Raw genomic sequence first — 22,320 nt, forward strand, 5'->3', positions numbered from 1 at the left:
AATTGCCTCAAAAAAAAAAATCGCAGCTTATTGGCTTTAAAACAAAAACTTGGTTTTTATTTATTTTTCTAGTTATGTTTTATGCAAGAAATTAAAATAAAATAACTATTAATTATATTGTTGAATGAGCATTTTTCTATCATTTACGAATTCAAAAGTTTATCTTCTTTTCTCTTCCAACTTTTTTCTTTAACTACTAAATGAGAGAATAACATTTCCCAACTACATACTATTGATTCATTGAATAAAAGAACAAATTTCCCCTCTATGGTGTTGTTTGATAAACAATTTAAGAAAATTTTCAATGATTTAACTTTTTCAAAATTTGTCCGAAGACTCATTCTAAAGATTTCTTAAGAAAAAATTTCCAAATAAAAAAAATGTTGAAAACATTAAGTACAGCAAAAAACTACTTAATTTGGTAGAAATTTGTTATATATTATGTAAAAATGATTTGAACTTATCTCGATTTTAATATTTTTAATGAAAGAATTTCACATCAGTAAAAAATTAGCTAAATTGTAATATTATTTTCTCATACTTATAATTTCTTTTTTCACCTTATTTTTTCCTTTCCGACCACAAATTATTATATGGTAGAAATTTTTTTTTCCCTTGGGTAATTCCATATTTACAAAAGACAGAAATACTCAAATTGGACTTGATTTACCAAAAACAAATTTGGGAAATGGGAAATAGGGATTTGCTTCCCTAATACCTTGACCTGACTAACACGTGTCAACACTCCAAAAAGCATAATTTTTTCAAGATTTTGCGCGTGAGAAACAGCCTAAATTAAATAAACACGTGGCATCCCGTTGGAAACTCCAAGTAATCAGGCGGAAAATGATTGTCTGTTGTCGGGTTCTCCTGAAACCAGTCAAACCGTTGAATCGACAGTCCAAGTTAAAACGTGAACGCAACTTCAATACTTATCACTTCCTTTTCTTTTTTTTTCACTTTTTGATCAACATTTCCTTAAAATAGAAAATAAAATAAAATAACCCCTTAATTTGTAAGTTTTATACAAAATAATTCTTTCTACAAAACATTTTTCATAAAATTCTTATAAATCGAACACTATAATATTATCTCTTTAATAATCACATTTACAGTGATCACCATCCGACATCTAAAGCATTAAAGAAAGATTTGGGGGAAAAAAGAACATTATTGACATTTTATTTCTCCTCATTTCTTTATTGTACATCCCACAATGTTTTTGTCTTACATTGGAAACCATGATTTATGAGCAAATTAACAAGAGCAAACCATAAGGTCAGCCAGTAAAACTGTAATAAAAGATGGTAAAAATCAAAAGAGGGTTGAAACCAAAGATGGAAGACAGTAATTATCTCATGAGTGTAACAGGTAAAGTGTGTATATCCTTTTGGCTACTGCTATCAAAACTTTTAAGCATAAGGAGATGTAACTGACTCTTTTAAGGTGCCACAAGTCCTTCAATGGTGTAATATAGAGATTCAGCCCAGTCAGCTTTAAATAGCAATGTCTGCAAAGTGCGCATCACATCCAGTTGAGGATCAAGCTTCCGCTGCCATCCCTGTGTTAGAAAACCAAAATTTGTGTCTTAAGTTTACCAGTCTTAACAAGAAGATGTTTAAGTGATCAGTGCATGTAAACATTCATTTGACAAGATGAAAATTTTGGTGAGGGTTTTCGAGAAAGTCTCAGGCGCCATGATTATCAACAGAGTATTTTCATGCTGGCTACAAGGTTTTTGTTGAGATGTTCAAGAAGACAAAAGTCCAACGTATTTTTTCTCATTGTGATGAAAAGAGAAAAGTAAGAAAGGTAGCTTCAATAAAGCCAATTTTATCCTAAACTAGGTTATGCAATAGAAAAGACAATGACCCTCCACATATGACATGCCCACCCTGCCTAAATTCAAATGCAGAGCTGTCCAACTTTTGACCTGAATCCATTTTTCTCCAGAATACAAAGCACTACAGCTATTAAGCCAAGCATGCACGCATTCTGAAATAGTTCTCTTTAAGATTGAGAACATCACAAATGGCACTCATGGAATCCATAGTGCCAGAAATCCAGGTTTTGGACCCCAATCACTCGCAGCATGATGAAGAAGGGCTGCAAGTTGCACGTTTTTCTTGAAGTTGTTCTTTCTCAAAAATGGCTGAGAGACATGACATGTTTAAGGAACAAAGAAATGACAGCACATGGCAATTCCATATGTGCCAGTAGAGATTCGCCTAATGAGCGTGAGAAAGAAAAGAGCTGCATTTTAGGAAATAAAAAAATCTACAAGGTTCAGGGTATTTTCTGAAGTTCTTTCTCAAAAATCACTGTGATGTGACATGTTAAGGAATAAAGGAGTGCCAGCACATTCCATGTGTATTATTAGATTGCATCAGCTGTCCCACCCAAAAATGAAGAAAAAGAATTCAATAACTTTCTTAGGGAGCGAAGACTATGATAAGTAGCAGGAAAAGACTACATTACCTCAAGAACCAAGGTGGTAACTATTACTGTGCAAACATTGCCATCGATGTTGACTTTATGACGTCTAACATGCTCAAGTAGTTGCTGTATGCACTCCCCTGGATGGAGAAACACACCATCTGGGGAATCCCAGAGATTGAAAGACTTTTCAACATCCTGTTCAATAAAATATAAATCTTAAAAAATATTAACAGATGTGACTATAACTGTAGAATAAATCATCCTATAAAACATAAACAATTACTTCAGGATTGAAAGAAGCAAAATCTTGAGTGGACCTTAAATCAATCGATTATTAGGTTGATTCTCAATAACATTAAGCTTGGATTTTATTTCTTTTGGGGCCAAATGCAGATAAAGGCCTAGCATTTAAGCTTAGATCTTTAAGAACACTTTCCTAACCTAAATCCATTTTGCATTCCAATTATCGATAGCAAGTCTCCACAGCAATTAGACAACAAAGTTTTAAGTGTCAAGGATAGAAATAAAATGCATGGCCTATGAGAAGGCACTCCATTATTAGAAGAAGGAACTTCATTATGGGTATGTCTGCTGCAAAGTCAAATGCAAGGAAAGTGCAAATAGCAAAGATAGCTGATGAGGCTATGAGGTTTCAAACAATGTCTGATAACCCAATGCAATTTGAAAACATTGATGTATGCTTAAAACAAAACATGGTAAAAACATGTAAAATGTTACAATTTCTTGGATAAATAAACTCTTAAATTGACAGACCAATAAGCATTCATGCTGGCATACAAGATCAGTATGTTACACCCACCAGAAAGAGCTTTCTAGCAAATGCATTACCTCTATAAAAGCCTTTGGATTGGGGCAATTTTGCTCTTTAGATAATCTAAGTGTGCACACTGCAGCACTGCGACCATCTCGAAGAGCGACAGCCTTAAAAAACTCCAGTAAATTCATTCGATCTGTCTTAGAAAGTTCAGCTGTCATACCCACATCAAGTAAGATAACATGGGGCCTTGAACTGAAGAGTTGTTTATGTGATGGGTTGATATCTTTCACACGGACAAGAATATTTCCAGGATGCATGTCGGCATGAACAAAATTATCTACCTGCAGAGAAAAAGAACCCCATAAGTTCGAATCCAATCTCTAACATTTTAGCGTGACTTATGCATACACTTTCCAGACACATCACAATCTTAGACCAGTACAGGACTACAGTGGCAGAAGAACTGTATGAACAATCTAATACAATGCAACTCAGCATTTATAATCACCACTATAAGAAGAAATGTAAAGAAGAAAAGATGGAAAGAATGAACAAGAGAACATGAGACATTATACCAAAAGCATTTTTAAAAGTGCATGCGTCCCAATGTGAGCAAGGGCACTCTTAATCCGTTCATGTCCTTCAAGCTCATCAACATAGTGCAAAACACTTTCTCCATGTTCAAAAGTTTCTACCAGAACAGCAGGGTGTACCAAGGGGTATAGAGGCTTTGGAAATGAGACATCCTTCCATCTGCGGAAATTGTAGATGAAACGGCTTAGATGCGCAGCTTCCCTTGCAAGATCAACTTGAGACATCATGTAAACAGCAAATTGTTGTAGACTTTCATCCAATCTCAACCATTTCAAAGTAGGGATGAACCTTGAAATTTTAGCTACAGAATTAATGATCATAAAGTCCCTTCTAATTGCTTCACCAACCCCTGGATGCCGAACCTTTACAGCAACAACAATGGGCTTGGTTTGCTGACCAGGGTACCGATACTTTAAAGTTGCTCGATGAACTTGAGCAACACTTCCAGATGCCAAAGGTTCCTCTTCAAAATCTGCGAAGATTTCCGTCAACTTTCGACCGAATGCATTTTCAACAGATTTCTTTGTGAAAGCGAAACTATGTGATGGAGCTTTTGTGTGAAGTTCAGCAAGTACAGCACAAAGATCTTTGGGAAACAAATCCGGTCTAGCTGCAGCCCATTGACCCCATTTTATAAACGCTGGGCCTGCTTTTTCCAGTGTATGGTGGACTATACGAAGCCACATTTTCCTGAATTCAAGACCCAGAAAATCCACAAACGGAGCCATTGCTATGGAGGGTGAAAATAGAATAGCTAGATAGATGGCTCTACATAACAATATTACAAATTCCAAAACTAAAAATACAAACGACGCCAAAAACAGATGACCATCTTGTGCTTGCATAAAAAGAGTATCCTTTGTAGAGAAGCCTTCTGATTCTGCCCATGTTTGTTGGGTCCAGGCAAGTTCTCCAATTACAAAGGCCATAACACCAGGAGCTACCAGGTTCGACCTGCTCAAAGCCAGACTCACTGCACGGGCAATTCTACTAATTGGTGTTACAGCTGGATTGCCAAAGGAAAATACTTGAAAAAGCCACTTCCAATTAACTTGTGCATTGTCTGAAAACACATAGCTAGGCAAAAGGGCATGGAAGCTCTTGGCCTGATAACTCTTTGATAATCTTTCTTTTACTTTGTAAAACACAAAAGGAGAATCTTCTCTAAATGAATGTCGATACTGAGAGTATAACCTATATAGGGAGTAAGGGAACTCAACTTTTGGATGCACCCCATTGTTATTTGCTTCCCGGAAGCTAGTCTTCCAGTTCGAATGAAGGGATCGGGCAACCCTCCTAACATTTCCATAGCCCAAAAATCTGTATATTTTTAAACATTTTTCAAATTCACATTGCCTTCCAATAATCTAACAAACTGAGAGGATAATACAAAAGAATAACCAGAAAAAGAAACAAAAAATTACACTATCTATAACACATTAAAAAAAAACTTTTTCCTTTTTTAATTTTATATCTACACTATCAATTACACTATTGAAGATGAAACGATGAAAAACATTTGATCAAAAATGCATAATACTATCACATGAAGACTGAGATTTCCCGTTTGGTTGCTAAGAAAACGAAAGAAAATTAAACTAAACTTTAACAAGAAGAAAAAGCAGAATCTTCAATCAACCAAGCCTATTGCAAGTACTTAGCTCAGTTTTCTTATTTCAGCTATACTTTTCAAGTTTCGATCAATATAATAAAACAACAAAAAGAATACGAATTTTGAAAAAGGAAAAATTAGAAATAATTTTTTTAAAAAAAAAACAGTTGATACAGAAAGTTCTAGAAGGTAATTAACCTCGACATAGCTGAAAACGCCGCTGGTTCAACCACCATTGCCCGTAGGGAATGCTTTGGCTTAGCCGTGGTCACGGTGATTGGCGGCGGAAGATTGGTGCATGGTTGTCACGGTGGAGTCGCACATACCCGGGGAAATAAGGCAGAAAGAGAGAGAGATGCTGTTGCTGAGGAATCGACCTACTAGTGATGATGTGGCCGTTAGTGGTCGTTTAAGGGGTTTTTTTTAACGTTTCTTCTCTAAGATATTTTATATTTTTTATATATTTCAATTTTAAGTAGAATATCAATATCTGATTATACGTGATAAAAAGTTAAAAATAAATTTTATTTTAATTTAATAATTATGTTTTAAAAAATGTCACAAACAAAATGATAAATTTATGGTGTTGTACTCATTAATCTACTTCTAAAACTTAGATTAATATGTGATAAGTTTAGACTTATACAATTACTAAATGTCAAATTAAGTTTTAAAATCTAATCAAATCAAAATTAAATAAATCTCTATTATTTTAGTTTAGATTAATATGTAATTTTTACCATTTTATTATTTCAAGGCCCCACTTTCCAGACGATTCATTAATATTAGTTCTAAGATTATTGTATCTTTTTTGTAAATTAAAAATTTTATAAATATTTTATAAAAATCTCAAAACTAAGTCAAGAATAATAGAGACTTCTTCTCTTTTTTCACTGTAATATTAATATTTTTTCAATTAATCAATAATCTTGTAAAGCTGGTTCATATGATTCGTAAAATCTTTATTCTCTTTCATCTTGAATGATACAACTTTCATTTCATTTATTATAATTTGTTAGAAAGATTTTTTATGGAATAAATCTTTTCCTATTTTATCCACAAGCCTAGAATATTACTTTTCAATGACATTGTTAAATATATTTAAATATAAAAGTAAAAATAAAAAATGAAAAAAGAAAAAGGAAAAAGAAAACCCCCTCAGCCTTCATTTATTTTTCTAGTGCAAGAAGGTTTGAAGTTGATTTAGAGGAGACTTGCTTCAAAAGCTCACTCTTCTTTTGTTTCTTTCTCTCTCTCGCAAATTAAAAATAAATAAAAAAAATCAATCTTTCGGCGGAAAAAAAAAAGGGGGTCTTTGCATTTGCTTAAGTTTTAGGGCGAAAATCTTATTCCATTCCTCACTTTCTCACTCAAAAAACCAAACCAAGAAGAGAAGAAGAGAAAAACAATGGAGGAGATAAACCCTATGGAGCTGCTGCGATCCAATCTCTATCGGGTTCGGATCCCCGAACCAACCAATCGTATATACAAGCAAGAATGCTGCCTCTCGTTCGATTCTCCAGTACTATTTTTTTTTCCTTTTTGAGAAGAAGTATTTTTTCTGTTTGTTTCTCAAGAAACTGCCAGATTGCTGCTGACTAGTATTAACTCAAACAATTTGTTGATAGACTATGTTTTTTCTTTGACCGTTTTGCTGTTTCAAATTTTTTTTTTTTGCTTATCTGTTGTTTGGCTTTCCAGAAAGTTTGCCTGGAAAATGTCACTAGGTTCTTGAATCAAATTTTACTAATTTTTAATCACATTTTTCATTTGTTTGGCTTCCGATAAAGTTTAGTTCGGAAAAAATAGTAAAACTCAATTTTTTTTTTTTACTAAAATTTTTTCCTTTCTTTGATCAACCGTTTTTGGTTTGTTTGTTTTGCAGAGGTCCGAAGGAGGATTGTTTGTTGATATGAATACATTTCTAGCATTTGGGAAAGGTTATGTGGTTTGGAACTATGAGAAGACTGGAAATCCAGTTTATTTGCATATTAAGCAAACGAAAAAGTTGGTTCCGGAAGATAGGCCTTCCAAGAAACCTACACTTTTGGCTATTGGTACTTTTACAATATTGTCATCTTTCTTTTTATACATGTTGTGGTGTGGTAAATTTGTTTCTGCATAGTTTTGATTTGCTTCTCTTGATTTATAGTGTGGTCTTGTTCTTGCTGACAGTTTTTATGGGAAGAAATGAATTTGAAGGAGTTGAGAGTAGTGCTATTTTTGTTTTGCACTTAATTTTTCGTAATGTAGTCATGAACATATATCTGACACATCAAAGTTTAGAAATTTGGTATGATGTCCTGGGGCTCCAAATATAAGGGAAGATGTTGAGAATACCCATGTCAAACACATATTCATGTCTCACACTTTTGAGTCTAATCAACATAGGTTGAGACCATTTGGCAATGAACTTCCCCGGCCAAATTATCAGAGTTAAAGTATAAATGGTGCTTGCAACTGTTAATGAAAAAGTTGTGCAAGTTTATCAGAATGTACTAACATGCTTAGAGCTATTGCATGTCTGATGCTGCATGCAGAACTCATGCAAACGAGAACTCCAGGTTGATAAAAGTCAAAATTTTGAAAATTAAAAAGTTTTCGGAATGATTGCATTTCCTTAGTACTATCTATAGTGGTGGAACTGATTAATCTGTGCACTTTGATTTGTAGGTATTGATGGTGGATTTGACAACAATGAACCAGAATATGAAGAAACTCACAGTATAGTCATTTTGCCTAATTATGTAGCTCTTCCTTTCCCATCTGTGGAGTTGCCAGAGAAGGTATTGATTGTCTTATTTTTTTATCTTTTAAACAATTTTAATTTAGAAGAACAAATTCTCCATCTTGGACAAGAACCTGGCTTGGTTACCCCATGTGAATACTGTAGGTAAGGTTGGCAGTTGATGCTATTTTAATGGCTGAGGGTGCTGAGCGGAAAGAACAAGTTGCAGCCTGGACAGCTGATAAGAAGCAAATAAGTGCATATGCAATGGAGTTGCGGCAAATTGGAAGTGTTGTTGTTCCTCCATCTGGTTGGAAATGTACTAAGTGTGATAAAACAGAAAATCTCTGGTTAAATCTCACTGATGGAATGATTCTCTGTGGGAGGAGAAATTGGGATGGAACTGGTGGCAACAACCATGCCATTGAACACTACAAGGAGACTGGCTATCCTCTTGCTGTAAAGCTTGGGACCATTACTGCTGATCTGGAAGCAGCAGGTAATGCTTCCTTGTATTTCCTTGTCAGTGTGTGTTTGTTTCTGGTGTCATTTTAGTAAGTTCTTAATGATCTACAATTGGTATGAATTATTTCTATTCTTTGTTACCCATGAGATTTTAACCCTTCATATTTTTGTATTAGAATTGTGGTTTTTGGCACTGCAATGCGCTTTTGATGATTACCTTTTTTCTGAGCGTTGGTGGTAATAGTTGTCAGAACTTACCATGGGTAACTTATTGTGGCAGCTCAGACGTTTTCTCTTACCCAGAGGATGATAGTGTTGTAGACCCACTTCTAGCACAACATTTGGCATATTTTGGTATTGATTTCTCATCATTGCAAAAGGTTAGCTTTTTCTGTTGATTAATCATATGTTGCCTACAGCTTGTTTAAGATCCATGTACATTATGATGATGTAGTTGCATATGCATATTTTGTTATGCAATTAATTTCTATTGTACTTTTTTATTTATTATCCATACCAATTTCATTTTGCTCTTACATTCAAGCGGTTGTCCAGAACCCTTAAGTTTGATGCACATTCGCTTTTCATAGAACCCCTTAATGATATTTTGACATATCTAAAGTATTTCATCTAATTATTGCATCTTGAAGTGATAAACTTCGCTAAAAATGAACTGTGTTATCCTTAAGTTCCCTCACTCTTGCCATGGTTGGAGTTTCCGTAAACAAATTTTGCCATTTCGCTAGAACTATTGTCTGTATAACTCTTGATGGGCATTAGCTTGAGTGGTAAAGGAGTGATATGGTTACAATAGAATGTACGTCTCAAAGCTTACCAGAAGAAAGATAAGAATAGGATTGTAGTGTTTATAAGTGATTTACAGTCTGATTAGAAGTTAAAATCAATTCATTGTTGCCAGACTGAAATGACGACTGCTGAAAGGGAGCTTGATCAGAACACCAACTTTGATTGGAATAGAATTCAAGAAAGTGGACAGGAAGTGGAACCAATATATGGACCAGGTTATACAGGTCTTGTGAATCTTGGAAACAGGTAATGTTCATCATGACGTTCGGGTACCAATCGTAATATAATCTTTTGACGTTTCTGATTACCTAAATTTGTTCTCATGCAGCTGCTACATGGCAGCAACCATGCAAGTGGTGTTTTCAACACATTCATTTTGTAGACGGTAAGTTATAATGTTCATACATTTAACTAATATCATAATTTAGTTAAATTAGGAATTTATTATACTTATTTGCCTTTCTTGTGTTTTTCTGCTTCAATTATGCTATCAGATACTATATGAACCAAAGCTTAAAAATGGCTTTTGAGACAGCCCCTGCAGATCCAACCGTAGACCTGAATATGCAGCTGTAAGTTACCATTGTTATGGTCATTAATTGCTCAGTTTTGAATTGTTGTGTCGAAATAGTTTCCTTAATGTTGGTAGTTATGATGGGGTTTATAGCTGTATTTCTTGACAAATAATACTTGTTGGTCATTTATGTATTTTTTAGTATAACATACAAACGATTTTCTTCTCGTTTTGATTTGTGTGGAAGTTGAGTTTATTGATTTGGTATTTCATTGCCTTTTGTTTTATTCTGTTGTGTATCTGATAAGTAGTTTCATATTCTTTGCATCTTACTTCTAATATCCAATGACTGTGTAACCACTTTCTGGTTGTATGGCAGAACAAAACTGGGGCATGGTTTACTCTCTGGTAAATATTCTGTTCCAGCTTCAGAGGTACAGTGACTATATCAATCTGTATGCTTAGTAGTTTTACTTTCCTGATTAATGAATTAATCAATTAATTTTCTGGTCATACAGAAAGATGGAACTGCTGCACCAGTGATAACAGATGCTGTAAGCTTCCCACTTAATATCTCTGCTGAGTTTGGTCTGATCTTGGAGATTCTTAGATGATGTCACTGAGTTGCCGAGTATATTGTAATATAGTTATATTTTCAACCTGGAAGTTTCTGATTAAGGCATAGTTTTACCGATACAATTTGTGCCATGCAACTTAGATATGCTTAATCACAAGTGTGTCTTAAATCTATCAGTATTCTATTATCTGTTTATACAAGCGATGTAGCTTTGAACTCAATGCTTGTCAATAGAATTTGTCTAATTAATAGTTCTCATATATATTTGTGATCCTGATAGTGGCCTTTTAACTTCTCTTTTCTCTTTTCATTTGTCAACCTTCTGAAAATATTAGAAACAGGAAGGGCTCCCCCCTCGAATGTTCAAAGCACTTATCGCAGCCAGCCATCCTGAGTTTTCTACTATGAGACAACAGGTATGCTAATCTTACTAATTGTTCTATCAAATTATGATTTTGTTCCAAGCATTAACTTGAATTTTCCACCTTTCCGGTACATGTGAAAATGGCTCTTTTGTTTCCATACAGAAGATGACTTAAAATTCTCATCTTAGATATAGCAATGTGACAAACTGACCCTATATATCATTGCAATTCGGGCTACTGTGTGTTATTTTTATCGTGCACAGCATTGGATGGGTCTTGGGGTGCATGGTGTTCTCAACATGCCTTCATTGTCTCATCTGGACACTTGAATTATTCTGTAGGATGCCTTGGAATACTTCCTTCATTTTCTTGACCAAGTTGAACGTTCTAATGCTGTGAAACCTGAATTGGATCCCTCAAGGAGTTTCAAGTTTGGTGTTGAAGAGCGTATTTTGTGTTCGTCTGGAAAGGTTGCTTATAACAAAAGGCTTGACTACATTCTTTCTTTGAATATTCCACTGCATGAAGCTACTAATAAGGGTAAGTTTTGATTTTATATATGTACATTTATGTATGTGTGTTTGTGTGTAATTCATTTATATCTATATTCATGTATTAAAAAAGTTAAGATTCTAATGATTTACTCTTTGAGAATTCAGAAGAGCTGGAAGCTTTTCACAAAATCAAAGCTGAAAAGATTTCAGAAGGGAAAGATGTGTAAGTTTCAATGATCTTATATGATACTTTTAGCCTTCTGTAGACCTTCTTCTTAGGATGCTTTGTTCCACTGATCCAGTGATGAAATAGTACGTCCAAGGGTACCTCTAGAAGCATGCTTAGCAAGCTTTGCAGCTCCAGAGGAGATACCTGAGTTTTATAGCACTGCATTGAAGGCTAAGACGACTGCTATCAAGTAAGATTTGTGGTCTCTGATGGGTTGGTCAGCCCTCAGTTAAAATTTATTATTTTGGAAGGTCCTGATAAGCATGTAGTTAACTGATGGTATTCGTTGCAAACTAGCAGTCCTAGAGTATTCTTTTATTAATGAATATTAGTGTTCAGAGGTTTATTATTCTCTTTTGTATTTTATGCTACAGGACTGCTGGTTTAACTTCATTCCCTGATTATTTGGTATTGCACATGAGGAAGTTTGTCATGGAGGCAGGCTGGGTGCCTAAAAAGCTTGGTAGTTTCACATGGCTTTGTTATTTGTTGCACATTGCCTGTTTCTATCAAGTTGCTACTTATCATATATATTGTCCATCCAGATGTCTACATAGATGTTCCCGACATCATAGATATCAGCCACATGCGCAGCAAAGGCATTCAACCTGGAGAGGAACTGTTGCCAGAGTCTGGTATGTAAATTAATAGATTCAATTTGGATAATTCGTTTCAAATAAAAGTTGACTTCCTTTATCAGTATTTATTACAGTAAAAAGATACTGCCGAATGACTTCAATGTTGGTGACTGTCTATTTAATGATAATGATAACCTTAATTGAGAAGTTGACAATGTAAAAGAGAACTATTGATTTGTAAAATTTTTCCGTGGCACCTTTTATTTGCACTGCATAGCTCCTGGGAGTGAGGTGGAATCAAGTCAGCCTGTGGCCAATGAAGAAATTGTTGCCCAGCTTGTCTCAATGGGGTTTAACCAGCTTCATTGTCAGAAAGCTGCCATAAATACTTTAAATACTGGTGTGGAAGAGGCAATGAACTGGTTGCTTTCACACATGGATGATCCAGGTATACAATTTAGCATTATTGATATAATCTCGAATCTTCCTGCAAGGATCTGTGTCAAATGATAATTAGTAATATATCTTTTCAGACATAGATGCTCCTATCTGCCACGGGGCACAAGGTGCTGAGGCATCTGTTGACCAATCGAAAGTTGATACTTTGATTTCATTTGGTTTTCAAGAAGAAATTGCTCGAATGGCATTGAAGGCATCGGTACAGTGTTTACAGCTTTTTTATTTCTTCTGAGGATTTGGAGAGCGTGGTTTCGTAGTCAGTTTTCTTATCTGTTGGAAATCCATAATTTTGAGGGATGTACATTTTTACAGGGTGGTGACATTGAAAAAGCAACAGATTGGATATTTAACAATCCCAATACCTCTGCTTCATCAGACATGGATACTACTACATCAAGCGGCAGTGTGCCTACTCCAGTTGACGCAGGACTGCCCGATGGAGGAGGGAGTGAGTCTCTCGAATCTTGGTTATCCTGTTTTTCCGCTTCATAATCCTGCATAATGGTTGTAATGCAATGCTTTCTCAATGCAGGATATCGGCTTTTCGGGATAGTGAGTCACATCGGAACGTCTACCCAGTGTGGCCACTATGTTGCTCACATCCTCAAAGATGGTAGATGGGTGATATTCAATGATAATAAGGTTGGGGCTTCCATCAATCCACCCAAGGACATGGGTTACTTGTACTTTTTTGAGAGGATTGCAAGCTGAAGTCAGAAGGCAGTATAGAATTTGTCTTGGAAATCTTTAGGCTTCAATGTCATTGGCACATTCAAATATTGTAATCTCTCTATATCCCATCACTTTGCCTAACTCATTTCGTTTTCAATTTTTTATCTTTTCATAAATAATTTTGATTATAATTTTTTTGTTTGTTTTTTTTTTCTTTTTATACACCTATTTATTTATTTTTATTTAATTTGCACCAAATCAGACGTTTTTATTTATTTATTTATTTCTTTTAAGGCTCTTTTAAAGAACAATTCAAAGTCAGTTAGGGTCATCTCTTTTAAACCAAGTCCAAGTCAAAGTCAAAGTCAGTCAGTCCATTAAGTCCAATAATAAATGGGAGCCATCCCCTTTAAATTACTCCAAAGAAATAAAAAAGAAGAGCTATTTTCTTTTTCCTCCATGGGTTATTTTCCTTCATTTCTATTTTTAGCTTATATATAATTATAATTAAAATAATATCACGGGTTTTGTCATTTAAAAACACTTCTGATCTTGGTCTTTGAAATAACATTATAAGCAGTGGAAATAAAAGAAATATATATATATATATATATTTGATATGAAATTGAAATATTCTATTTATATTTGTTAATAAACAAAAAAAATAAATTACTTATTTTTTATTTAAATAAATATAATAGTAATTAAAAATGAAATTTAATAAATGAAAAAAGAAATTTTTTTACCTCAAGGTGTGAAATAAATAACTATTAATTAATTAATTTACTCCTTAACGGAGCCAATAAAGAAGCAAAATCGTCGCTCCTTTCCCTCACTTCCATTGAAACCAACTGTTTCCCTCGTTTTCTCAGGTTCTCCGAAACTCTCTCCAAACAAACAGTCGTTCCCCCTAAATCCTCGCTATTTCCACAAACCTTGACAAAAAGGGAAAAAGACATTCATTTTCTCCGCTCCCCTGGAAGGACACTGCATGAACTTAACAACGTTGGAAGAAGAAAGAGAATGAAGAAAATAAGTAAGAAGAGGAGTAACAGTTTCTGCATGTGTTTCCATCCTGATGACATGGAGAGCGGTTTCGCCGTTGGACCAGGAGAGGAGCAGTCGGAGCGGGTCAACCCGTTTCTTTTTCCCTCCGTGAACATGTGTTCGGACGATGTAGACAAGGATGTTCATGTCGGTTCTTTGGGTCGGACATGCAAACTTGGTCGTCGGAGTTTCTCCCGTTATGTCAAAGCCGTTTTCTTTGAAACTTCCCTGGTTAGTTAGTTTCCTTGTTTTTCTTCTTCATTTAACCAAATGATTTGACTGTTAATTTTTAATTAATTTGGCCAAGTTAATCAAATTATTACTCAAATTGGTAAGGACACTCTCCCCTGTTCTTGAAAATTAATAGTCAACTTTACTTTTCTTTCCCTTTTATTTTAGCATAATTTGTTGCGTAATTAGCAATTGTTAATGCTAATTTTTTGTTCTTTGTTGATGGAATGTGAACCTGATTGATTTCTTCGTATTTTTTCCATTGACAGATGATGAAAATGCGAAACCAAAAATTTGGAGAGAAGCTCCAGCGGTCTCACAACAGTGTTAAATCCAAACCCAAGAAAGTTTCCGATCCAAAGTCAATGGAGAAATCATGTGAGGAGAATCCCTCAACCAGAAGTTCTACATTTGCATCGTGTTTATGTACAACATCAGCCACGAACTCATCATCATCCTCATCATTATTATCATCATTAGCGTCGTCAAAGTGTTCATCATCATCATCACTCTCATTACCCGAAAAGCTGGAAAACAACATGCAAGGAAAGGTTGGGAAGGGCTGCTATGGTTATAACGTTGGTATGTGTTTGCTTCTCGTTACCCTGTTTGTTTTGGTCTTCTGGGGTAAGCTTTGTGCAATCTTTTGTACTTCAACCTGGCTCTTCTTGGCCACTCGTTGGAGTATCAAGCTTTCCCCATCGTCATCAGGGAATAATGCAGTTGAGCATTTTCCTGAGATTGATACAGACAAGTTTTCCAAGAAGAAGGTTATCATGGAAGGATTACTAGAAAGGAACCATAGTCTAAGTCCTCAGCCTTCACTGAAACAATGACAACCCAGATCAGAAAGTATCAGAAACCCTTTTTCTTTTTCTTCTTTTCAATACAATTTTTTTGGCAGTTGTTGCCTATCCTGGGGTTCTTGATTTGTAACCTATAGTTGTCAGAAATCAGGCATTTAGAGCTTTTTTTTTTCTGTCAATTATATGTTTTTACAGTCACAAGAAATGGCAATTGTACAAATACTTACACAAATGTTCCAATAAAAGAACAGCTTGATAGCAATGTTTACCCACAGATGCTGGCATCTATTCATGTCTTTGTTTACATTAGCTGTTAAAACATTTATCTTTTGGGGTTTACTTCAATGGATTTATGAATACAAGTGGCTTAGGAAAAATCCAAATTTTGGAGATGAAAGAACTCTGGACCTGACATCATCAGTTTGATAAATGATTTACAAACAACCAAAGATGGCTTAAGAATTAGGAATGCTTTGCAATTTTCACCTCCTTAATCTAATAGTGGACAAGCATGCCAGTTGCTAGCTTAATAGATGATCTAAAAATAGTGAATTTTTTTTTCATAAGTTTATGTTTTGGCATTGAATTACAATGGCATATCTGCAGTTTGGGTGCTTGTCTTTTTTTTAGATTTGACCAGGTACCCCCTTTGTCTGTTTGTGACTCTATAATCAGGGAAAAACTGTCACTAAATCAGCATTTGTTTTAATCCAATATAGATTGCTAGGGAAGCTACAATGTTGTGTGAAAGCCACCCTCAATTTGCAGATTGTTTGCTCATGCAATTCTTTACCAAAAGATATTGACAAATAATTGTAAGAATGATTGCCCCAGAGGATTTAATTTTCTGTTTTTATATATAAGAATTCTGTAAATTAATCCATCAAATGCTGTAATGTTATTTTTTATTAATTTTTAATTAAAAATAATATGATTTTTTTATTAAAAGAATAATTTATTTGTATATATGGTTATAGGACAACCATAAAATGCATTTAAAAAAATGGGACTTATAATCCAATATTTAGCACAGATTCATACAGTGACTTCTAATAAGTAAAATGCAAATTAGTACTAGTTTTATGACCAAAATAAAAGCAAAAGTATTTCTCAAAAATTAAATATGAGAAAAGGAAAAAGAAAGAAAGGGCCTTAAACCCTGTTTAACCCCCTTATCCGTTACATTCCCTCCCTCTGGCAAGATCCCCACTTCAGTACTTCACTAAAAATGGTGACGACGAAGCTTCTCCATCTGAAACCAAACTATCTTCTTCCTTTGACAATCTTCTCTCCCAAACTCTCCTCTTTCTCTCTTCCAAAACGACCAATTCTTTCCCTCTTCTGGTCCACACAAGCTGAAACCAAAAGCCAAACTTTCTCTTACGGCCCCTCTCTTAACAAAGGCAAAATCCCACCCAAGACCCCTTTTCAGACCCAAAAGCAAGATGCCCATCAACCAGAAGAAGAAGAAAACCTCATCGATGAAGAGAACTTTACTAGAATTTTCCATCTTGCCGCCCTCCGCGTCCCTTCAAATGACTGTTTTGCCCTTGAGAACCGTCTCAGGGGTCACCTCCTGAATTGGCCAAGGATTAAGAACATTGCCAGGGTTCCCGGGGACGAAATCGAAGAAGAAATTATGACCCTTTTCGATAAAGGAAAAGATGGTGAAGAGAACGATGGGGGAAGTGATGGAGAGTTTGAGTCTTTGGTTTTGTATAGGGAGAAATTGGTGAAGGAGTTTAATTACATGGGGTTTGTAAAGTTTAAAAATTTGGCTAAGATTTCGCGGCCAGGGAAGAGGAAAAGGAAAGAAAAGAAAGGGGATGAGGAAAGCAAAGGAAATGGGAGGAAAGAGTTTTGTGTGGTGGAAGTTGTGGAGGAGGAAGGAGGAGATGAGGAGGAAATGAAAGGGTTATTAGGAGAGGAATTTAAAGGGCAGAGAATATGGAAAGGTTCAACAAGATTGTTGCTTTTGGATGAGAGGTATGGGGATAAAGGATCGGAGGAGTTGCCTCAAGCAATTAAGGTAGTAATTTGGGTGTTTTTCTTTCCCGATCTTTTTTTGATATTTTTATTGAAGCTTGTTTGAGTATGATGTTGTGATTTACAATGAGTTTAGTTAATGATATGATGTGCTGAGATGATCATAGAAATGTTTCCTAATGTATTGTAAAGGATTAGAAAGATGGAACTCTGCTAAGGCATTAGTCTTAAGTTACTTTAGTGCTTTAGTATGTTAAGCTGGAAAACTTTGAATTTATTTAATGCATTCATGCGAGGTCAGTACACTTTGTTTCTTTTTTTTTTTCTTTAATTTGTTGAAAAATTATTTGCTGCTCTGGTTGTTTCCCTCTTCTTCTTCTTCTTCTTTTTCTTTTATTTTTATTATTTTTAATGCCAATGCTGTTCGTTTCTATTTATTTCTGAGGATATATAATTTTAATGCTGTATCAATGGTAGGATTTCTATTATGATAGATGTTCCTGTTTATATATATCTAAAATCCCATCCTATTTTTCAGGCTGTGTTGGCTGAAGAAACCAAAGAGAATAGATCATCAACTATAGAGCTTGTGAGATGCAAGCTGACTTTGTTCTATGATTATTGGCAGATGACTGAGGTATGTCAGCACAAGAGCGCTATATAAAGTCCTTTTTTCTAGCTTCAGTTCTGATTCCTTATTTTGTTTTGGACTGTTAAGCCTGTACTTACTATTGTTTATGACAACAAAGAGGTCCTTCAAGCTTACTTCTGTTATCTCTCGAAGAGAGATTTCCTAGGTGTCTAAGATTCACTCTAGTGGTAGTTGAAGTTAGGGTGTCTTGCACAAAATATGTTCTTCTTTTCATCATTTCCACCTCTGTTTTTCTTTCTTTTCCATTCTTTCTCTGTATGCTTGAATCTTTGAGAAACATCATGTTCATCTAAATCTGGAGTCACCCTACTCGTAATGTCGTGAAAAAGTTTAGAAGCTGGGAATGGCAGCATTATAGGCAATAATATAGAAGACCATTTAATTTCAAAGGAATGAAGAAACAAGATTTGTGGAATCTCGTAGCATTGTGCAATTATAGTAAATTATCAATTATTTCATTAAAAGTCTGTATGTACTATTCTGTTACATGAGGACCACAAAGGTATAGACCTCGACTAACTTGCCCAATCAATGAGAACTAACTGGCTAAGAGGAAAGCGAAAAATGGGGTGTAGTTAGTTTTTTTTTTTTCTTTTTTTTGATCCCACCTCAACTAGTCAGACTAAGATATAAATGTTTGCAACATCAATGGAGACTTTAAATCTTATGCATTGCTGGCAGATATTGGAGGCCTTGTTACCGGAAGGAATGATTATCCCTTCAGCCTTTGAGACAGTTGGTCATATTGCACACTTGAACCTGAGAGATGAACATCTACCATACAAGAATGTTATAGCAAAGGTGCTCGTTATGGAAATTATTAATAATTTTACCATTGTGAAGATATGTCTACAAATTTGAAAGTGAACTCATTAATTGTCTTCTGACAGGAGATGGTTGTTTTCCACTTTATCAGGTGGTTCTGGACAAAAACAGGCCAAAGATACAAACAGTTGTAAATAAGATTGATGCAATTCATAATGACTACAGAACAATGCAGCTTGAGGTTTTAGCTGGGAATTGCTCCTTGGTCACTACAGTAGTTGAGAATGGACTGCGATTTCATGTTGATTTGGCAACAGTGTATGTGATGCTGTCCATTCAAGCAATAAGAAATTTAACTTAGACTTCTTAATGTTTGTCTGCTAAATGAGGATTAAAGTTAAATCATGTCCGATGAAGATGCAAGGGCCATATAGCAGAGAATAATTCATCACAAGGGTATTCATGTTCCACTTTTGCCTCTTGTATGCAGGTATTGGAATTCGAGGCTTGCAACTGAGAGACAGAGGCTTCTGAGTGGCTTCAATCACAAGGATGTCATCTGTATGTTTGCATCTTGATGTTGTTTGGGATTATAAATTACAGAGAATTGTTGTTATAATCACTGCAAGGCTCTTTTATTCCAAAAATTTTGTGCTAGTTTAAGATTTTGTAAGTATTCATATCAAGATGCTTGTATGTCTCGACTCTTTTTGTAATTGGCAGGTGATGTATTCTCTGGGGTTGGCCCAATTGCTATATCTGCCGCTAAGATAGTAAAACGTGTCTATGCTAATGATTTGAACCCTTTTGCGGTTGAGTATCTTGAAAGAAATGGTGTCCTCAACAAAGTTGAGAGGAAGATTAAGGTATGATTGAGTCATTTATACCAGTAACATTATGCTAGGTGATTCGGTCTGCTAAAAGAATTAATGTGCTGCATGTAGCTCTTTAACTTTATCCGTATAGACATCACTTCACTTGTTCCTTATTCCTTTTGGGTGGGTGGGGTGTCACAACTTGTCTTCAAATTTGATAAGTTAAACTAGAAATGACTCTAAACTCCTACCAGACGAGGTTTAGAGACCATGGCTTAATAAAATATAAGATGAAAAAGGTAATTGAAAAGAATGGTTATCACTGATGCTGCCCTGACCCAGGTAATTTATTGCTTATTTGATTTTGCTGTTTTTAAATGTTTGATTTTCTTGTGAATAGAATTGTATATTTCATAGTGAGGATATTTTGTGTCACTATCTAGGTTTTTAACATGGATGGAAGAAGGTTCATCAATGCTATGTTTTCTAGTGAGAAAGCTCATTCTATTACACACGTAGTTCTGAATTTGCCAAAAGATGCAGCAGAATTTCTAGGTAAGTAGTCTTCTTCAAATGGCTGGCATTTTTTCACTTTCTTTTGCTTTTCATGACTAATTAAGAGCGTCTTTAGTGAATTTCATACTCCTACTTACATTATTTGGTTATTTCTACTTGCTTGCAATAATCTTGTCACATTCTTCCAGTTGAATGTTAAAGATCAACACATTGATGGTAGTTTTTGCAAGAAATTACAAATAGGATTATGTTAGTTATGTGAAGGCAATCAGCATAGACTTTTGAAATGACTGATGGAACTAGGATTTAAGTTTCAGTGTGTACTACTGTGGTCAAAAAGGGTATTAGATGATACTTCTTAGTGGATAAATAATGTTCTCCACAACCATTTTTGGTGCTGGGAGAGATGTTAACTAGAAGCATTTGTTAAAGTCTTCAGAACCTTCTGAAGTCATGGTGGTTGATAGTGGCTATTGGTCTCACAATATGCTGAAATGATCTGGAGATATCATGCAAAACTTTAATCTCTTTCTATGTTTTGGCCTTTGAGGAACAGTTGCATTCAGGGGAGTGTACAGAGATCAACCTAGCGATAAAGAGTTCAGCTTCCCAATGATTCACGTTTATGGATTTTCGAAAGCTCGAGATCCTGAGTTTGACTTTCATGAGGTATGGTGCTGAAATCTCATAATGTTTGCGTGTCCATGTTAGCTACTGCTAGTCCTGTTGAAGCGTTTAGGTGGGTGGAATATGTGGCCACTATGTTTTCTGTTTCTTTTATTTCATATTTATTTTTATGTTCTTTGGTTAATGCAGCGGATACGAATTGCCTTGCAAGAGGTTGCAGTTAATGTGGATATGCGTAGGGTACGCCTTGTTGCACCCGGAAAATGGATGTTGTGTGCGTCATTTATCCTTCCTGAGAGCGTAGCCTTTGCAGAATGTAGGTTAAATATGTAGATAGATCAATTTGTAAAGCAGAGAATGTCATAACATCAAGTTTTGTATTATAATATCTTATTCATTCACTTCCAATAATTCTATTCCCTTACATTCTAGTGTTACTCCCCCAAAATAATGAGAGCTATATACTTCAATTGGCCCAAAGATTGGGGAACTAAAGAATGAAGATATTTGAACTTGTGGCATTGAAGTTCTCTTTTCACCATTTTCTATTCAGGAGTCCTGTCTTCTTCTCATCCTTTTTTCTCCTACCTGATTTCTTCATTACTGTAGATCATGAACCATTCATACTGATGATCCCCCTCCCAACTATTAGCCAACCGTGTACCAAGAGAAAGAAAAAAGAAACAATTCAGCCAACCAGAAAGCCTGAAGAGAAAAAGAACTTTTTTGAAACTTCAACAGAGTAGGATGTTGAAAGCAAACAAGTAAAAGTTGCCTTCATTTTTGTCTTCAGCTTATATGCTTAACCAGAGCAACAGAAACAGTTGGATAACGTGTTCCTTTGCAACTTGTTTCTTACAGTGGAACAAAAACAGGAGCAGTAGCTGTTTCTGATGTTTGAATGATGCTCCAATTTGACAAGAGAATAGAAGATTTAGCTTGATAGTTCTCAACTTCCCTACTGTTTCTGAAAAGCTAAGGAGTGAAAAAGCAGAAGGAATATGCTTTGGATGAAAACAACAGAATCTGCTTTGGAATTGAACCGCCCAGCAATCCATATGAAAGGTACCATTGAAACTGGCATTACAGCATAAAGAGTTTTTTATTTCGGAAAAATGTGATTCCAACCCGTTTTCTTCAACAAAAAGGTACATATATTTATTGTTAAATCAAATATTCATTTACTTATCTTATTTTATTTTTTATTGTCATTTAGAAAAAGAGTAGAAAAAGAAAAAAAATTATAATACTGTTTAGAGAGTGGACAGAATTTTGATTGCAGTCCAAAAACATCTTACAGACACACCTTACTTTCCAATGTCTTTGTTTCACAGTTGTGTTTTCTTTTTCATATGCAGGTACCCAATGCAAACACAACTAACAGCTGACAGTGACCCCCTTTTTAACTTTCCATGCATCACTTTACACCAAATTGTACATAAATGCTGGAGAACACCCAAATATTTCATCCCCCACCAGATTGTTTTGTCCCTCTTTTGGACGGTCCAGATTAACCCTTCCCCAACCTTTCTGCAGCACCCTGTTGATCCTGTTGGGGGCACAG

At 35.2% G+C, this 22,320-nt stretch overlaps 4 protein-coding genes across 8 annotated transcripts; 3 read left to right on the forward strand and 1 right to left on the reverse strand.

The window, feature by feature from the left end:
- Positions 1–1,160: 1,160 nt before the first annotated feature.
- LOC110419972 (uncharacterized) lies at positions 1,161–5,808 on the reverse strand. Of its 2 annotated transcripts, none has more exons than XM_089783904.1 (5): positions 5,622–5,808; positions 3,931–5,131; positions 3,289–3,558; positions 2,479–2,634; positions 1,161–1,561 (listed from the first exon to the last, which is right to left on the reverse strand). In XM_089783904.1, the coding sequence occupies exons 1-5, from the start codon at positions 5,657–5,659 to the stop codon at positions 1,442–1,444; spliced, it is 1,785 nt and encodes a 594-aa protein (XP_089640030.1). In that variant the 5' UTR covers positions 5,660–5,808; the 3' UTR covers positions 1,161–1,441. The 2 variants fall into 2 exon arrangements, with proteins under 2 accessions (XP_089640030.1, XP_021288787.1); XM_021433112.1 differs by having other exon boundaries at positions 3,793–5,131.
- An 801-nt stretch (positions 5,809–6,609) lies between these two features.
- Positions 6,610–13,588, forward strand: UBP14 (ubiquitin-specific protease 14). 3 transcript variants are annotated; one of them, XM_021432141.2, is made up of 20 exons: positions 6,610–6,914; positions 7,309–7,480; positions 8,097–8,209; positions 8,317–8,650; positions 8,902–8,996; positions 9,536–9,669; positions 9,752–9,808; positions 9,918–9,995; positions 10,317–10,371; positions 10,456–10,491; positions 10,850–10,930; positions 11,221–11,419; positions 11,539–11,596; positions 11,670–11,792; positions 11,977–12,065; positions 12,148–12,237; positions 12,458–12,628; positions 12,714–12,838; positions 12,952–13,087; positions 13,172–13,588. In XM_021432141.2, the coding sequence occupies exons 2-20, from the start codon at positions 7,336–7,338 to the stop codon at positions 13,348–13,350; spliced, it is 2,298 nt and encodes a 765-aa protein (XP_021287816.1). In that variant the 5' UTR covers positions 6,610–6,914; positions 7,309–7,335; the 3' UTR covers positions 13,351–13,588. The 3 variants fall into 3 exon arrangements, with proteins under 3 accessions (XP_021287816.1, XP_021287814.1, XP_021287815.1); XM_021432139.2 differs by having other exon boundaries at positions 6,611–6,945; XM_021432140.2 differs by having other exon boundaries at positions 6,611–6,945; positions 11,676–11,792.
- Positions 13,589–14,194: 606 nt separating this feature from the next.
- On the forward strand, positions 14,195–15,662 carry LOC110419813 (uncharacterized). Its single transcript, XM_021432930.2, has 2 exons — positions 14,195–14,589; positions 14,859–15,662. Exons 1-2 carry the CDS (start codon positions 14,335–14,337, stop codon positions 15,423–15,425), a joined length of 822 nt encoding a protein of 273 aa, XP_021288605.1. The 5' UTR covers positions 14,195–14,334; the 3' UTR covers positions 15,426–15,662.
- Positions 15,663–16,544: 882 nt separating this feature from the next.
- On the forward strand, positions 16,545–21,881 carry LOC110419346 (Met-10+ like family protein). 2 transcript variants are annotated; one of them, XM_089784069.1, is made up of 10 exons: positions 16,545–17,424; positions 17,920–18,018; positions 18,715–18,834; positions 18,950–19,116; positions 19,289–19,359; positions 19,522–19,664; positions 20,057–20,168; positions 20,686–20,798; positions 20,946–21,072; positions 21,618–21,881. In XM_089784069.1, the coding sequence occupies exons 1-10, from the start codon at positions 16,624–16,626 to the stop codon at positions 21,638–21,640; spliced, it is 1,776 nt and encodes a 591-aa protein (XP_089640195.1). In that variant the 5' UTR covers positions 16,545–16,623; the 3' UTR covers positions 21,641–21,881. The 2 variants fall into 2 exon arrangements, with proteins under 2 accessions (XP_089640195.1, XP_021288023.1); XM_021432348.2 differs by lacking the exon at positions 21,618–21,881 and having other exon boundaries at positions 16,546–17,424; positions 20,946–21,269.
- The last annotated feature ends 439 nt before the right edge of the window (positions 21,882–22,320 follow it).

Source organism: Theobroma umbraticum, unplaced genomic scaffold, assembly GCF_002168275.2.
Source record: "Theobroma umbraticum cultivar Fairchild unplaced genomic scaffold, ASM216827v3 scaffold_67.0, whole genome shotgun sequence".
NCBI classification, from domain to species: domain Eukaryota; kingdom Viridiplantae; phylum Streptophyta; class Magnoliopsida; order Malvales; family Malvaceae; genus Theobroma; species Theobroma umbraticum.

Coding starts and splice junctions, on each gene's coding strand:
- LOC110419972 (XM_021433112.1), bottom strand. CDS start 5,659: ATGGTGGTTGAACCAGCGGCGTTTTCAGCTATGTCGAG. Junction 5,132..5,621: donor GCGTTTTCAGCTATGTCGAG/GTTAATTACCTT, acceptor AAAAATATACAG/ATTTTTGGGCTATGGAAATG. Junction 2,635..3,288: donor ATCCAAAGGCTTTTATAGAG/GTAATGCATTTG, acceptor TTTATTGAACAG/GATGTTGAAAAGTCTTTCAA.
- UBP14 (XM_021432139.2), top strand. CDS start 6,832: ATGGAGGAGATAAACCCTATGGAGCTGCTGCGATCCAATCTCTATCGG. Junction 9,670..9,751: donor CTTGTGAATCTTGGAAACAG/GTAATGTTCATC, acceptor GTTCTCATGCAG/CTGCTACATGGCAGCAACCA. Junction 9,996..10,316: donor GTAGACCTGAATATGCAGCT/GTAAGTTACCAT, acceptor GTTGTATGGCAG/AACAAAACTGGGGCATGGTT.
- LOC110419813 (XM_021432930.2), top strand. CDS start 14,335: ATGAAGAAAATAAGTAAGAAGAGGAGTAACAGTTTCTGCATGTGTTTC. Junction 14,590..14,858: donor TTTTCTTTGAAACTTCCCTG/GTTAGTTAGTTT, acceptor TTCCATTGACAG/ATGATGAAAATGCGAAACCA.
- LOC110419346 (XM_089784069.1), top strand. CDS start 16,624: ATGGTGACGACGAAGCTTCTCCATCTGAAACCAAACTATCTTCTTCCT. Junction 18,835..18,949: donor ACAAGAATGTTATAGCAAAG/GTGCTCGTTATG, acceptor CCACTTTATCAG/GTGGTTCTGGACAAAAACAG. Junction 20,799..20,945: donor CTGAGTTTGACTTTCATGAG/GTATGGTGCTGA, acceptor TGGTTAATGCAG/CGGATACGAATTGCCTTGCA.